This window comes from Notolabrus celidotus, chromosome 4 (genome assembly GCF_009762535.1).
Source record: "Notolabrus celidotus isolate fNotCel1 chromosome 4, fNotCel1.pri, whole genome shotgun sequence".
NCBI classification, from domain to species: Eukaryota; Metazoa; Chordata; class Actinopteri; order Labriformes; family Labridae; genus Notolabrus; species Notolabrus celidotus.
Genome location: NC_048275.1, coordinates 7,970,919 through 7,988,803, shown reverse-complemented (window position 1 = coordinate 7,988,803; position 17,885 = coordinate 7,970,919). Strand labels below are relative to the sequence as shown.

The 17,885-nt window shown below is 39.7% G+C and overlaps 1 protein-coding gene across 1 annotated transcript in view; it reads left to right on the top strand.

Moving 5' to 3' along the window:
• Window positions 1-17,885, top strand: part of LOC117812114 (collagen alpha-1(XIX) chain) — a 182,440-nt gene that overhangs the window by 64,776 nt on the left and 99,779 nt on the right. The window contains exons 18-22 of the mRNA XM_034682727.1: window positions 828-881; window positions 4,095-4,130; window positions 7,229-7,258; window positions 7,361-7,387; window positions 9,162-9,215. Coding sequence (XP_034538618.1) covers window positions 828-881; window positions 4,095-4,130; window positions 7,229-7,258; window positions 7,361-7,387; window positions 9,162-9,215 — 201 coding nt within the window. The remainder of the gene's footprint in view (window positions 1-827; window positions 882-4,094; window positions 4,131-7,228; window positions 7,259-7,360; window positions 7,388-9,161; window positions 9,216-17,885) is intronic.

Below are 17,885 nucleotides of genomic sequence, written 5' to 3'. Positions count from 1 at the left end.
AGCACAGAAGCAATTATTTTACACCAGTATTCATGGCCTCTGTTTTCTAAATGTTCAATACGGAGCTTGCAGAGAGTAGGCAATGAATTAGTCATGTCTCTGGTGCAGTCAGACTTAATGTGATAAAGGTAGGTAATCATCTTCTGCAGATATATAATTCACTATTAATAGCCCTTCTAACTCTAAATTTAACCATGACAAATTATTGCATTTCTGAGTCATTTTACCGACGGCTCACGCTCCTCATTTTTCCTGCTCCCCTCTAACCTATTTCAAAGACTTGCTGCTACTGGCCCAAATGTGTCACACCTAACAAGACTTACTGCAAATTTAGCCTGTCAATATGTGTCAAGCCACATTCATCAGCGATCATTCTTTATCTCGGCTGTCCTTCTTCTTTCACATTTCACCACCGCCAGGCTTGACTTTGCCCACAGCTTACGTTGTTCGATCCCACCCCCAGGTCGTGTGCTTCAAGGTCTAAAAGCAGTGACAATGACAGTCCTTGCTAAACCCAAATGCAAAGAGGGAAAACAGAGCAAGGCTAGGAGGGGGGGGAGGAACTGTGTAAGCAGCTGATTGTGAATCTCTCAGCTTAAATTTGTTCCACGCAGAGTCTTATGATTGACATTATCTGCTGCGCTCTCATTGACTGGTTGTGACAGGCATGAGAAGCTCACACCTGACCTGCATGAGATAATACTGAGTGTCAACACACTGACAGACAGTAACACATGTTGGTTTCTCTTTTTCCTCTTATAACAAAGCCGTCTTCCTCTCTGAAAGGAGTTATACCTCAACAGATTGTATATTTTTTTTGTTCCCAGGGTGTGAAAGGTGACCCAGGGCCACTTGGTCCAGTCGGTCCCAAAGGAAGCAAAGTGAGTGAGTGTGGATGGAAAGGATAACACTGTAATTGTTTTTCTTTTTTAGTGATGAAAATGGATACTTGAGGGAATCTGTATGACTTTCATGAGCTGTAATCTGAGTCTCAATAATGCGTTCGCCCATCTGTTTGAAGTGTGTCTATGATTGCTACTCCAAACATGGCAAGCGAAAGAATGCTGTTATTACTATCATAACTTAGCAAGACCTCAGTGATGGTCATACAGAGCAGGTTTTATCCCAACTGAGAGAAAATATCCTGCTCTGTGTGCTCGCAGAGTATTTGTATAATCATGGGAATAGCTTTTGTAATGAACATACCAACACAAATCCCTTTATCTTACCCTCTCTAAGCGTTTTTTTTATTAGCAGGCTAAAGCCTACAGCCAAGACGTGGATTGCATACTATCGCTTATGTCTCTGTTGGGGATAGAACAGAGGCTCTTGTTTTCAATAATATTTCCTCTCTTATATTCAGAATCAAAGTCGTTATCACGGGCCAACACTCAGCAGGTCTCAACTTGGTTTGTTCTCCACCAGCGAGGAATCTTAGCGTCACCTTCGATGATAATCTTAGTTTTAAAAAGTATGTTAGAATAATTCTACATTAATATTTTACACTGTTTCACAGGTTCACATGCAGGTTCTTTTAGAGCCAGGGAATAGCAGCCACCAGGGACGGGGGCACGTAGGTAAGAAGTAAGGAGAAGGTACTGAATTAGCGCTGCCGTCTATGGGGTCAACTCCTTGGGAGGGAGGCGGTCTACATAATCAAGTAAAGGCCTCCAGTGGGTATAAAATTTATCCGATGAGCCCCTGATGGTGAATTTTATCTTTTCTAATTTTAGCAGACTTAAAACATCGTTTAGCCAAACTCTGAATAAAGGTGGTTGAGAAGACTTCCAAAGCAAAAGGATTCTTTTCCGGTCAACCAGGGACACAATGAGACTCTTTTTTTTAAAACATAAGTTTGAAGAATACCATTCAGTAAAATAGCGATGCATCAATTAAGGATATCTCAGTTTATACTTATTCCAATGTTAGGAGTAACCTAGAGAGGTAATTGCAAAACAGATTGTTTTAATTATTATTATTTTATTTATTTAAATTATTTCCTGTTTTATTTTTGTTGTTATTTCTCCCATCTAGACCAGGAACCCAAATTAATCATCTTTATAAAAGTGTTACTGAGCATTGTCAAAGTAATTCAAGTCTTCATTAGACTATTATTGAGCAAAAATGAAATTTACAAGCTTTAATTTAACTTTTTTTTTTCACATATAGATTATTTTGGGGGAACATAACTGCTTTATATTAAGCCTGTTTTCAATCCCAAACTTCCAGGACTTAACAGAGCCCCACTAGAACCTTATCATTGAAAACATAAACACTTTCATGTATCACTTAAGCAGTCAAATATAAAATATAAAATGTAAGAAATAAGTAATTACAAAAACATTTAGCTCTAATGTTTTTCCTTACATCTTGCTTTTCCCCATCAGATTGATTTTATACAACAAATATATGTTGGCTTTGGCAAGGCAAGCAAGGCAACTTTATTTGTATAGTGCATTTCATACACAAGGGCAACTCAATGTACTTTACATTAAAACATTAAAAGCATTGGAAACATTCAGACACGCATAAAAGGACACAATTAAAATGACAAACATAATAAAACAGAATCTCTGGCAATCTCTGAAGGCTAAATTATTTGCCAGCGGGCTGATATTTGTCAACAGGGCGAGTATCTGCAAATACTCTGGCGATATAAAGGTAAAGGTGCATCCCTACAAATAAAGTTGGTTGTTACTATTTATTTAACATTACAATGAAACCCTAAGATATGACATCCAACAGTTTTGAAGGTATCTCTTGTAGAGACAGTTGACTGGATTTACTGTCCTGGGATTGAAGACAAACTGAGAGTGCTGCAGAGGAGTTTGATGCTTGTTCTTATCTGCAGCCTCTTTAAAGTCTGTTCGCTGCATCGCTGACATGAATTAGATAAACTCTTGTTGCAATGCAGAAAATATTGGTCTTTTTAAAGTTCTCTTTTCTTTTCATCCCACAGTGGGATTATTTTCTATGTATGAGATGAAATGTTTTCCTGTAATTAGTTGCTGTATCTTGTGCTCTTTTTATATTTCCTGCTGTATGGAGCCTTTCAGTGTGAGTGTGTGTGTGTGTGTGTGTGTGTGTGTGTGTGTGTGTGCGTGTACATGTGGTGTTGTTGTCTTTTGGAAGAACTCACCAAATAATTGTAGGTGCAATGCTCTGTCTGCCAGCCTTGAAGTTATAATGAGGTCTGTGTGTTTCTGTGAAGACAACAGAGCATCACAGGGTATTTTATCCTATTTTCCGGATGGGAGGGCGGGTGAGGTGGGGAGGGAGGGGGTTTGGTGGTGGGAGTGAACGTTTGTTTGTATTGAAACTGACAGAGGGAGGCAGATTTGGAAACAGAGAGTAATGAGTCGCAAGAATATCCCATAGCAGGCATATTTTAGCTGTGACATTCATTTAGACAACAAAACGAATCTGAACTACAAGCACTTTTTTCTTTCATCCACATCTGATGAAAGAGAGTTTCATGTGGTACAGTCCACTGTTTCTCCACTCTCAGTGCTTTACAAAGGCGAGAGTGCTGCAGAAATACTGGACAGTGATGCATGAGTTTTATGTAAAAAGACAAAAAGGAAACAAGAGAGGCAGCAGAAAGCATGTGAGATCTTTGCTTACACTGGATTCCTCAGGCGTCAAAAGACATCAACATATTTCCTTATATGACTTTCTGTGACTGCCGGTATGTAACCATCACCAAACAGTGTTCTCTTATCTGTCCAATCTTAATAGTACAAATGTTTTCCATGATATAACAGAGCTTGTTTACTCTGAAGCCTGTCTCTTCTCATAGGAGTGGGCCGGCTGCCGGGTGTCCGACTGTGTTAAAGTCATCAGTCAGGCCTCATTTCAAGACACACGGCAAATACTTGTTTAATAGTGCATATATTTGAATAATATTCTATGCATAGTGATTTTTTTTTATACCCGACCTTTACATTTTATCACAAACACGATCGCTGGCCTTTAAGATGGATGTTTAAAAGTCAAAATATAAAGATTTAGCCGTAGCCTTCCCCAGTGCAAGTTAAAGATGTTGTTCAGCGAAGTTTTGAGGAGTTTTCATTAATTATTATCTTCCTTCACAGGGTGATATGGGTCTGCCTGGAGCTCCAGGGCTGCCTGTAAGTTCACTCTGTTTTATTCACAACTCATTATGCCGTCTGTGTGAGGTTAAGGACGTTCAAAAGGGATGTGATGGAAATTTGGCAGCTACTTTTTACTATTCATGATATTTGTACTAAACATAAACTTTTTTGGCAACTTTTTACTCTAATCCAAATATCTGCATGCAAACATCTGCATTTCATACAAGGGATGTGTGTGTTAAGTTGATCTAAAGGTTAAATGTAATCGCCCTTATAAGCAGCTCCTAGTCTGTTAAACAAAGCTTTACACCCAAAATGCCGGTCATGTGTTGTGTTTAAGCTGGAGCACAGCCACACATCGCTCTGCTGGGATGTAGCTCTGGTTAATGTCTACTGTCTTAATGCTTTAATGCTGTACTACCCGGATTTAAACAAGCACAGATGACAGATGGCATCTTGCAGCGTGGTACTGTTTGTCTGTATTTTGATCTAGAACACTGAGATAAAGTTGTGTGTAGGCTGTGTCTAGTTAAAGTGACATATAACCACTCAACTGGAGGAATGCTTAACCAGCACAGGCATGTAAATGGTAATGGTAAATGGTAAATGGTAAATGGACTTGTACTTATATAGCGCTTTTCTAGTCTTTCTTACTACTCAAAGCGCTTTTTACACTACTCGTCACATTCACCCATTCATACCCATTCACTCACTGATGGTAGAGGCTGCTATGTAGTGAGGGACCATCAGTGTTAGCTAATCTCATTTGTTCAAATTCACACACCTCTGAACAACATAGGGAGCAATTTGGGGTTCAGTGTCTTGCTCAAGGACACTCTGGCCTGTGACTGCCAGAGCTGGGATCAAACCGCCAACCTTCCAATTGATAGACAACCGACTCTACCCACTGAGCCACAGCCGCCCCCCCACAGCATGTGGACACTAACCAGCAAGGAGGGACGAAAACTGGTGGTGCTAGCTCTCCTAATAGCCACCAATTTGCCATAACCCACATGTAGACTCTGTGATCCGTGTTAGAAATATTGTGTCCAATATTTTATGTTTTCTGGGAGTTTCCTTAACTTTATACTGGACAGCTAAATTTCCGTTATAGAGGACTAGGAAATGAGTTGGTTTAGAACATCCCTACTTTGTAGTCCTTGCTTTTTCCTCAAGACACTTTAGAGAGAATGAATAATGAGTCTTATATGACATCATTCTAGACTGTCTCCAAAAATCAGGACCAATTTCTACAAAAACAGATGGGACAATAAGAAAACTTAATGTTCTTCAAGTCATTTCTATATTTTTTTAAAATTGTATTTAAAGTCAGAGAGTTAAGGGCATAAAACTCTCCAAAATATGAGGTGATGTTTTGGGGAAGTTTTCACACAAGAACCAAAAACAGAAAGAGAATCTTTCAGAGGGCTCCCTTTTCTCTGTGAGGATGTTTCAAAGCCTGTTCACTCTCAGTTAAGGGGAGAGGTTGAATAAGTTCTCACCATCTGCACTTCCTCCTCAGTAAAGAATGTGTATACTTTGCCACCTCTGCTTGTGTGTGACCTAAAATGGCAGGACTGAGCTTTTGTAAATATCACAGCCTTTTGGCCGACCATGGCGCTGCACAAAGTGTTAAAACATGTGGCCCACAGAGATGGAAAGTGAGGCACTCAGGTGAGCAGCCTCTGTGTCACATTACCATTGCCTGGGAGTGGGTCAAACAAGGAGCAGATAGACAGGGCTCAGCGGGCATCCTCACTTGGGCCCAAGAAGGATAGGGATGAGCAGCCAGGCAGAGCAGAGGGGGGCTTCCAAGCCTCAGGTGGGGGGTGGAGGATGACAGGCAGTCGCTGGCTGTATCCTACATTTGTGCGACTTGCAATTATTGGGCTGTCCCTGCAGAGTCCTTGAATTTACAGACACCTGAAAAGAACTTCACCATTACATTGTATGAATTTTGTTCTTCAAAAATGACCTGGCTGCAGCAGTTCTTTCTCTGTGATGCTGCAGAATTCATCTGACATAGTACATATCTTCCAATGGTGCTCATTCCAGTGCACGTACACATGTAAGGCACACATGTCAGCGGACAGAAGATGCATGTACTCACAGATGCTTGCATAGACATCCATCAACACTTGTAGTAAATGTGAGGACACACATGCATACACACATACTCTCTCTGCATTGTAGTAGAGGAGTTGACAGCAGTTGGAGATTAAGAGTATACTGAGGGTGGTTAGCTAATTATGAGGGGATCAGCCTGCCAGTTTTAATCAGCACTGGAGGATACGAAAACAGTGTTCTGCAGCTTTTAGGTCGTCCCTTTTATGTCACCAAAGCGCCTACAATACCCACAAAACACTGATGCCGTCCATTAGCTATTCTCTCATGTATATTCTACATTCTAATAACATTTTTCTCCCCGGCTCGGGATCATGTTCTTGGCAAACTTTCTCACACCATCCCAGTAAATTGGTTGGTGAATGTGGACTTGCTGCTGGTGAATTTGCATTGTATTCCTTGTTACCAAAGGTCACAACTCTGAGTGCATAAGCCAACAAAAAGATCTACCTCTGTCCATGAATAATTGATGTATTAACGGAAGCAATGCATAGAGGCTGTGGCATATTTTTTAGGGTGTCACAGGTCAGAGCTGTCACTCACATTTCATGGCTACATGTATCTCAGCCTCCTTGTTAAATTGTTGTCTTTCTTGTCTTGTTTATCCCCTGCATGAATCCTCTGACTGACATGGAAGACATGTGTTGTGAATGCTCATTTCTGCAGCTGTTTCCAAGAAAAGTCAACAGAGTTTGACTCTTGGATGCCAATTGAAAAAGGACACCAATTACCAGGCCCGTATTTGAAAGCTGAGATGTTTTATGTGGCCTTGTGTCCGCTCCGTGGCCTGGTGGATAGACGACTCTGTCTGCCCTTTGCTGACAGTGGCAGGCAGGGTGTCTGGGGAGTTGTAACAGCAATGTCTTAACTTCTGTCCAGGTCACAGCGGCCAAGGATAATTACCTCATGACCAATTGCGGGGCTCACTCATAGCTATAATGCGTGCTCTGTTATACCACTGCCATTCATTTGTACTGACTGACGTGTTGTTGATTTTCTTTTATTTCTAGGCGGATGAGGAATGTTTCAAGGGTGATCAGGTACTTACATTAAGTAATTACTGTTTTGATGAAAATATCACAGCACTCATATCCTTATAATTATCTTTTCTTTAAACATAAATCTTTATTTGTGTCTCACAGGGCCCTCGAGGTGAAAAAGGAGAGAAGGTAATTAATGACTCGCTTCAAGTATGGTAGCCCATCTTCATCTTTTGCACATACTCTCAAGCAATCAAGCAAAACTGTTCCGCAAGCAATTATTGAGGCACCATATGCACAACCTTGCAAGAGAACTTCAAAACAAAACCACACCTCAGCATATACCTTGATTAACTTTCTAATAGTTCCGTATGAAGGTTCTGTAGGATAATGGGACGAAGCTGTGATCAACTGAGGCTGTAAATTGCCTATTAGGAGGAAATCAGAGAAGTCGCCTAAAACTGGTCAGAGAAAACAGCAGCTCTTCCTCTTCCATCTATTCATGCCACTTTGAGATTATATTGCATTTTCCATTTGTGGAAGAGGAGTAGGAGCTAAAAACAAACTTCAGGGACTGATATTTTTTCTCAGAATTATTGCTATGAGCTCGGAATAAAGCGCATAAAGTCCAAATTCTGAGAAAAAGTCTGAAATGTATTATCAAAAACATGCTTTCAATGACTACACTCTAAGAAGGGGAGGTTTGTCGCGTGGGTGAAATAATGTTTTTAGATGAGACCTGTTTTATTTTTTTAACTCAGACTTTTTCTCAGAGTTATTTAAGTAAAAAATTTTAAATTCAGGTCAATATACTGAGAACATGTTAGAATTGTATTATCAACATTTTTTTAGTGGATATGCTCAAAGAGGCTCCAATTGGTTATTTTTTCAAATGTTAGGCTGGACTTTTAAATATTCTGACTTTTTTCTAGGTATTCTGAGATACAATAAAAAATATTGAAAAAGTCAGAATTCAAGGACTTAAGTTGATGTTCTGTGAAGAAAACAGAAACAAAAGTGAAATTTCCAAAATTTAGGATATGAGCCATTTCATTATTTTTTTTGAGGGGGGGTCTGAACTTTATTATTTTTATTTTTTGGTAATTTGACTTTTTTTTCTCAGAATATGATAGAAGATTAAAGTTAGATTTTTGCTCTGTGTTGCACCAGCTCTGTGTAAGTTCAAACGTAGTCTTGTTGGAAAGTTATTTAAAATTTTGGACCCAATTCAATTCACTTCAATTTAAAACCTTTATTTATTCTCGAAAAGACATTTCCAATGTTGTCGAGATCACAGGCACATTAGAAACAACAAACAAACACACACAATCATTCACAAAACAATAGATTAATTAAAACAGATACAATTTGAGACACAGTGGTCAGATATCAAAGTCTTAAATTCTGCAAAAGAGGGAATGGATATCACGAAATGGATTTGACACCCCATTTACGTTAAGATGGAATAATTTGGTGAAAGAGAAGAAGCAGAGAATGTATGATGATTTGATTGGTATTCACACGAGCAGAGACAATTTCAACCGCTTGATAACAGAGCACCGTTAAATTAACGTATGTTGTACCTGATGATTTCACCACTCGATGTCACTGTTGTTAATTCATGCTAGCTATAAATGAATAATCTTATCATGATGTTCTTTCAGATTTAAATACCTTAAAGTTTATATGAGTTGATCAACAGGAGTTAATAACAGCAGTTATTTTCAGCTGTTAGTCTGTAGTCAGGCATGAGAGTCAGCACTTAAACACACACCCTATTAGGAAAATAGAACAATATTTCATTCTCCCTTATTCTCTTCTGTACCTGTACTTAAATGCTAAAAGTGATCCAGGACACTGCTGAGAATATGGTGCAACATCTGTCTGAAACAAATGTACATGAAGTAATAAACTCCCTCTGAAATATAGAACCCAGTTAACTGTGATACATGTCCTTCCCCAGGGACCTGCCGGGGTTCCAGGTCAGCCAGGGGAACCAGGCAAAGAGGGCAAAAGGGTGAGTAAACAAAAACAGGCCGCTGGTTGTGTGGCCTAGCCTGTGGTTGTACTAACTGAGAGGAGCTGGCCTGGGGAAAGGCCAAACAGCAGCTGAGGGGTTGTTGTTTTTTTGGGGTCAGGGGAAAGATGATCTGTGGTGTTGGATGAGCCCTGAAAAGAGAGAAGCAGAGGTGTGGGCTTGTTATATGACTATTAATGAATGGGCGTCATGGTCAAGGGGTCACACACACTCACAGTGTGACTGGCAGCACACATGGTTAAGTCCTAGTGGGTGTCGGTGGTGGTGAATGCTATTGAATTACATAAAAAGCCAGATGATTTGGCTGAGGGAAGATGTCTATCACTGAATCAAGTGGAACATTACACCACATGTATTTGTCACTGCTGCCTGTAATAACTTTGGTAAGGAATACAAGAGTCAGCGCTCACAAAGACTGTCTTAATCAAACATATGCATTTATAGTAACATGTTAAGGGCTTCTTTTTTAAGATTTGTGGAATAAAACTCAAAGTTTTTGTCAGAAATAGAAGCAGGTTTATTGTGAGGTAGGTTTTCACATGCAAAAGATCTGCCTTTGTAAATACTGTAGGTGCATAATAATAAACAAACCAATTTTTGTGTCACACAAAAAAGAATATGAGAGAAAAATTGGGTTACAATAATATTGATGCACTTAACACAGTGCACATTTTTGTGATACTTTATCTACTTTGAATGAATTTTTAAGTCTGGGTTTGTGTTGATTTTACACCACTGTGGACAAAGCGGTTATAAATAATCAATTAAGTCACTGATGGTCTCTTCGTCTGTGTTTCCTGGTCATAAAGAGACATTTGTTTTATTTCAGTCTCTTTTGTAAGCAGCTGAAAATTCCTCACTGGAGCTTTAACATGCAAAGATGTTCACTGTTTAATAGAGAATACAACATTAAGTCCTCTGCCAGAGTGGGTAAATAGTCATGCTGTAGTAATTGATGTTACAGGGATTATCATAGATTAAAGGATACTTTAAATGCAGATTATATTGTAATGATCCAAACAAAGGCTAACTTCTTCTACTCAGATTCTACACAGATGAAAGCAGGTTCTTTCAATAATTTAAGTTTTCCTGGATTAGGTTTTAAAAACCTGCGATATATTGCCAAGCTTACATTCCTGCATTATCATGAAACCCCTGTATCCTGATTTTTATGAATTGCCCATTCATTCAATGGCTGTAATGATGGCCATGATGGAGAAGAATGTTGATTCTCCACCTCACAGCTTTATCTTCAGCCCATGTTTAAGTGTTTGAAATGAAGATCATTTCCTATTAATTTAAAAGTTGTCACCTTTTACTACACACAAATTTCATTACGGTACCTTCTGAAATTGAATGTTTTCTCACTGTAAAGCCTGGCTGACATTGCCCCTGTTCATCAGGTAGCTTTAGTTGTTCTTATAAATGTTTCTATTATTTTTATTCTGCAAATCTGGAAATCTGTGAATTAAAAAATGTAAATTAGATTTTCTAAATCAACATAATAGAATATAATGAACACCTATATATTCTTGATTGTACTCATGCATTGTAAAAATACAATGTTTAAAGATTTGTTTCATGAACTACTGAAGTTTTTTTTAAAAGCAAACACTCCAGTGCTTTCACTCAAGGCATAATGTGACTGAGATTCTTCGACTTGCATTGGAGACATTTTTGACCAGGAGTATCTTTACTTTGACTTGAGTAATGAAGTCATCTCCTTTGTGCACCCCTACATTTAAAACACATGAAAACCAGGAAAAAACACCCAAGGGACAAGACAGATCAAACCCACCTCTGAAACAGACATGACACTACAGCTTACAAAATACCAAACTGTAAAAACACACAATATCATGTGTTAGTTCATGACCAAGTCGTCCTCAAAGAATGTTTCAGTCAGTATCGTATGTATCACCAGAGTCTCTGAGTCCTGAGTGTTTCATGTAGTTTTTATAGTGTGTGATATTTTCACAGCAGAGACTCAAAACTGAGAAAGTTTTTTGTCTTATTTCTTGAATATCTCATTGGACACATTCACTTGATAAATCCTTTTTTTATTTCAAGATATTAAAAGCAAAATATATGCTCACTTGAGTTATAAAAATATGTAAATTATGTCAGTGGGGCAAGGAGTAGTGAAGTTTCTTGGAATAAGAATAATGTCTTGATTCAAGAAAGTCAAGTAAATTTTGTTTCTGACCGTATTGGCAGCCTTTTGACATCATTAAAAGAAATCCAGGTCTTTATTCTTGAAATATCTTGAAATAAGACGTTTATACTTGTCAGGTGATTGTGAATGAATCTTACTATATGAAGTTGTTGAGATATTTTTACTTGAAAGAGGCAAAAACTCTCGCTTTTTCAGAGTCGTTTTCTCAGAGCTTTTCTTAATTGGTTTGAGAAATAATAGGTCAGTATTGATCTTTGAAAAGGTATCAGGTAAACATTACAACTCTTTGGTGGGCTGAAGATTTACCAACAACAAGAATGTTTTTGTTCCTTGACTTCACAGCTGAAAGGCAGCTCTCAAGGACAGATGGAGAGAGTGTCCTTTTGTGTCCGGCTTAATTGACTCGGTGTGAATACCTTCGCCTGTGACACCACGATCAAAGACAGGACCTTTGGACAACTCCATGTTCCTGTCTTTCTGATAGAGACTAGCCAAGAAACAGCAAGAATGGCTCTGCTGCTCCAAACATAAAACACATAGCAGGCTGTGTTGTAGAGAAAACCCTTAAGTAGGTCAGACAAATGTTCTTTTCAGATTAAGCAAGAGCCAAGATAATGCACAATACTCAGGACATCTGGACACAAGTATGTCAAGAATTTTACCCCTCTGCATTCGAATACAGTCATGCTCTACGTTTGTTCCAAAAACATTCATTATTTATGACTTATCAGTTGTAGTATTTCCCTCAGTGCACAAAGTGAGAGGATTGTTTTCAGGGAAGGTATTCATGGTCAATGAAAGTGAGCTCTGAGACTGATACAGATGTTTTCTGAGGCTGTTGTCTCTCTACCTCATTACTTTGGTGTTATTTCATACTTAGCCTGACTTAAGTATGTGTGGAGCGTCAAAGGGACTTCATGTCGGAGGCATCAATTATTTTGTGCACTTTTCTTTTGGAATACAGATTTGTGATGAAACTTTCAATCATAATTGGTTTTGAGGAAATAGAAAGTCTCTCTGCGTTTGATATTGTGGCTTCTTGGTTTCCTATATACCTGAAATATTTCTCACCTCAGTTCTTTCTTTGAAGATTTTGCGGGTAAAACTGCCATAGGGCTTTTAAGCTGGCCTTTGCAGACTTTCTGCTGCTGTTGTTGTTGCTGAAGACACAGTTCTGATCTAATAATACCCCGTCTTTGATGACTGGCTGACTTCATGGTGACTGTTAATGCGCTAAGGTTTCTGCTTATTCTTAGCTCTGGAGGAGTCACATGCGGTCTCCGACTTGTTGACCAACCTGTGTTTCTGCAGTTTGACGACCTATTTCAGGGGGGCTGGACGTGTATCATTATCAGGGGCTTGCTCTCAGCCAGCTGATACAGCAACAGACTCTCCCAATTAGCAATTCTTGTCTGTGTATGCAACTTATTGGTTTCACTAAGAAGCATAGCTGCCTGTACACACAATGCCGAAATTCTTGACATACACAGGCCACTCCACAACCTTCATATTATTGCTAGGAGCGGAAAGCTATCACAAGGCCTTAGATTCAAGCCAGGCCATCTTTCACACTGTCTACTTCAATTTATTGTTGAGGAAAATACAAGCACTCTAAGCTATTTAGATTTACTTCAAGGAGATGTGGAGGACATATGTGGAGGACACACTCCATAGTGTGGAGCAGAGGAGTGATGCCATTTGCACTGATCCTTCTCTGCGGCTTAGAGCAACATATGCAAGAGAGGATATCAAGGGCAGTCACCCAACCTCTCCTGTGACCCGGCGTCTAACATTCACAGAATCCTGATTTTATCTTATTACCTTGATGGATGACTTGTTCGGTTTGTCAGAGTTGAGGTAAGGACTGGTCCAACCATGTCTTGGAATTTATGGGAATGTATCGGCCCCACATTACACGGCGCCATTAATAGTAATGTGAATGGCTTGGTTTTATCTATTATGGATGGCATTGACACAGAATGACAGGGAGAGAGTAGGACTTTAGGATTCAGTGGCACATTACAGCAGATCAAAAAAGAGAAGATAGGGAGCCCAAGTATAAGAGATATGCCCCCCCCCCTGCATACTGTGCTGTGCTAAAATTTTCATCAGGCACTGTAATGATGTGCTAAGCTCCTTGTTGTCATTGTAGACCGGCCCAGGTCGAGGAGGCAGGAGACATGCATGCTGAAGGGTACAACCTTGGTATTCTAGTTTTCAGCGTGGTCCTCTGCAAGCCAAGTATTAGGTATTTTCATACAGCATGCAGTGCAAGGAAGTGCCTCTCTGACAACCATCAACAAACATGAGGGACTGTATCAAGAAGTCTTATTTTGTGCATGCAGAAGTGATGTGGGATTTGGTGGCAGAAAGCATTGCAAAAACACCAAATGACGTAATCTTGCATGCTCAAAATAGGACTGCAAACCCACGCTTGGTCATTGCACACAGCTTCTTTAAAGCCAAAATATATACAGGAACACCACACAGCAATATTGCTTTATTCATGTCATGCCAAATGTTCCCAGTATACTCTGCTTCTGTAGTTGGCGCAGGGCTGTGAGTGGGTTCAGTGCAGACATGGGTTCATCCCTTCTATAGAAGTCAGTTTCTTTGGATTAGTAAATAATCACCTTACAAAATCCCCCATTACAACGTGGGTCATGGAGTTATAATCCAACGCATTAAGCCTTATTAGCTCTATAAATGTGCCTGTATTGAAAAAATAAGTCCTGCTTAATATGACGCACTGACAAATGCCATGTTCATTCCCATGGTCTGCTATTGAAGCCATGTTGTCTTACATTTGTTTCAATTAAATGTATTGGGACGACTGTGTCGGAATTATAAATAGACTTCCTCTAAACGCAGAATACTTCTATTAATAAATAATGCACAGTTTTCTTTGATGCATTTTGCAGAATGCTAATAATGTAAACGCAAAGCGTGTGAAATCCCCTTTAATCAGCTGAGGCTCTCTAATGTGTCAGGGATTCCTTGTGTCCTGCTTTGGGAAGCGTGCATGTGTGACGGATGCTGCTGCTGCACAGTGTTTGCTCGTATTAGACGAAGCCATGCTACTGCAGGGATGATGAAACTACAGCAAGCCCTAGAGGAAGCAGAGCGGTGCAACTGTTCTGTGCACGGATGTGTTCTCTTCAAATGAATTATGCAGTGTAGATCCTCTTACTGATTTATTCATTTATTTATTTAAATCAAGTTAGTTGGTTATTTATTGAGTTATTTTACTTAGAAAGTGAAGCAGTTGGCAAAGCTGGCAAGAGATATAGATTGGATGCTGGTGAGTTATAGCATGCAGGTGTGTTTGATTCCTGTAATCTTTGATACTATAAAGAATTTAACATCAGGTAAGACATGACATTCTCAACTGACTGCATTGCAATTGTCTGTAGTATCTCTCTGCTGTAAAGATTGCTCCTGTTTCTCACAGAAACATTCGCCTGCGTACCTCAGCTGGTGATGGGGGTGTGTGACGCTGCCACATGAGACGCCTGCCTCATATGTCAAAGAGATAAGAAAGGACAAGAGTCAAGCAAAGGTGAAAAGGCCAATAGACTGTTTCCAGCCAGGCCACACAAAATGACCTAGTGGAGGGGAAAGCCATTAAAAATAGAGACTTTTAATCTGGAGGAAATGGTTTTCTCAATAAATGATACGATGCGCCACAGTCAATATCGCAGACAAAAGGGCCGGTCCAGGCTCGTGATGGATGTTGGAGAAACATTACAGAATGGAGCTCTGGCTTTTAGCAGGACTCTGATTTTTACCAACAAGTTAATCTTCCTATGTTAGATCAGCTCTGAGTCTGTGCAGGAGACCAACGATGGTCCCTGTTTGAAGTGTTCAACAAATACTACATCGACTAAACAATTCAGCATCCTCTACTTTGGTAGTTGGCATCAGAAATACTTGTCAGTTGAATTACTTATATTTGTATTATTGGGCTGAATTCCCTTTCATATGTTGTGTCCAAGCTGTAGCAGAGCCACCTTGCTCTTGTTAATGTCTAATGCAATAATGTTATAATGCAGTACTACCTGGATGTAAACAAGTACAGATGACAGATGCTATCTTGTAGTCCATTCAGCATGCTTTGCACATCAAAGGGGTAATTTACCATAACCAAGTGGCAGCCTCCACTCAAAATATGAAGCCCATGCAGAAGTGTTATAAACTGGATTTCATTGAGAATCCCCTTAAAGGTGACATATCATGCAAAATCGACTTTTTATGGGTTCTCTCCCTGAAATATGTTTCCCTGGCATTTCTAAAAACCCCCCGAAAATGAAAAAAATGCATTCTGCCCCTGTTTTGATTTCTCCACCTTTCTGGAGAGCCGAGGCCACATCCACTTCCTGAGGGGGCGTGGTCAGAGAGCTCATTTTCATTTAAAGGCACAGACACAGATAACAGCCTGTTCTGAGCAGGGCTGAAAAAGAGGGGTTTACAGGCATGCCAAAATCTGATTTCTAAGTGTTTTTTTGAGCAATAAAAACGCTGAAAAAGAGCGTAACATGTTACCTTTAAGGTTGGCTGTATGACACTAGACACCACATACACAACAATTTAAAAAAGACGATATTTGCAGCAATAATAAACATATATACAGCCGGTTTATATACAGCTAATTTCTCTATTGGCACACGCTGTATGGGGGGTGAATTTTTTTTTTATATAAAACTACAGTTCAGGAGATATTAAGATTACTCGTTTTGCCCATATAAGGACATGACTGACTTGACTGACAGGTGGGAAGACTGTAGCTGTTGGCTAGGAGGCTCAAAGCCTGCCTCTTTACCTCACACTAGCTTGACAGAAGTTAGGCTGAGTTAAGCATTTCCAATATGGCTGCCACCGATGATTGGCTGCTAAACAGCATTCAGGAACAGATGGGTGACGTCACGGATACTACAGTCTATGACCATAACACAATGAAATACCTCTCTGCATTTTATACATGCATTGTATTGGTTGCACCGGTGTATAAGATCTTGCTAACTTTTTAGATGGCATAAAGGTATTAAGTGTGCGTCTCACACAGCTATTTTAACCTTAAATAATAATGCTCCCTCTATCTATACTGACTTCTAACTTCCAACCTTACCTGAAACAAACTCTAAGGCGCCAGAAAAGCATGTATTTTATCATTCTGGTACCAAAAAGTTTCATTTCTATTCCGAAGTTTTCCAAAATGACATATAAAATTGCGAATTTCATCTTCTCATTGGCCGGCAAAATACCAGCATGCAGTGCTGTGCTGATTTTTTCATTATCAACCTCCATGTGTTCCCCTAAGTTCATAGAAGTATAAAGATGGTAATATATGACTAGCACAAGATGTGCTGGTAGTATAATATAGTTCTATGAAACAGATGGAGGCACATAAGGTTCCTCTAAAAGTGGCTTTAATACACTTGTATGCTGTGACGGCTGACATGCAGCCAGATGGAGCCTAACATTAGTGTACTTTTACCCACAAGTGCATATCAGTAAAATGTCATAAGACTGCCCAGATATGTGATCCTTATGCTGGAGGTCCAGTGAAACCAGAGAAGAAGTTTGGAGTAAACAGGATGTTCACTTTTTTGTTGTTGGGTAACGGGACAATTCAAACTCCCTGTGAAGAGACTTTCCCACAGTTATATTATAAAATAATATGAGTCTGTGTCTCCAAACTTTCACTGCTGTCACATCACTTTAGTCAGCTGTCATCATGTCAGCTCATGTGACAGCACAGCCCCAGATCAATGCACGTCAGTAATTGTAGTGCAGTCACACTCTCAGTTCTTCACTTATGTCAGAAAATGTGAAACAAAGCAGCGAACGTCTACAACAGCTGCCTGGGCACTTAAAAGTGGCATGGATATAATCTGTCAAAACAGCAGAGACGATCATCTGTCTCGTCTCTGCTTGGCAACTAGACTGGTCCACGTTTCCAAAGAAGAGGGAGGTAATTGCTGTCTTTTGGGAGTGATAGCGGTGTTTACATTTTCCATTCAAGCCCTGTGCTGAATGACTGAGACAGCTGTCCATAAGTCAAAACCAAGGGGACGGACATATTTTTCAACATACACTTCTCATTCCCTCTGGTGTTAGCACTGTACTCCAAGTGCTTGTCTGTCCACTGGATGCTAAAAGAATCCTTTAACATTGCTCTTGTATTATTTTCCTTGTTGGTCATTTCCTCTCAACACAAGGCCAAAGTGCCTGAGGACACCATGGTTAAAAATGTGTGTGTGTGCAGGGTCGCCCACAAGGGGGATAAAGGGCAAAGTCTCTTGGGCCCAGCTGCTTAGGAGCCCATGGCGGCCGCTGATAACCTTGCATTACCAATTTTCAAATTGAACTTAAAATGAACCATCACTTTTTCAGATCCAGGCATTTTATTGACTTATTTTCTGTGTTAGCTGTGTCAGGCTTGGTATTTTTGTTCTAAGCAAGTCTTTTCCTGT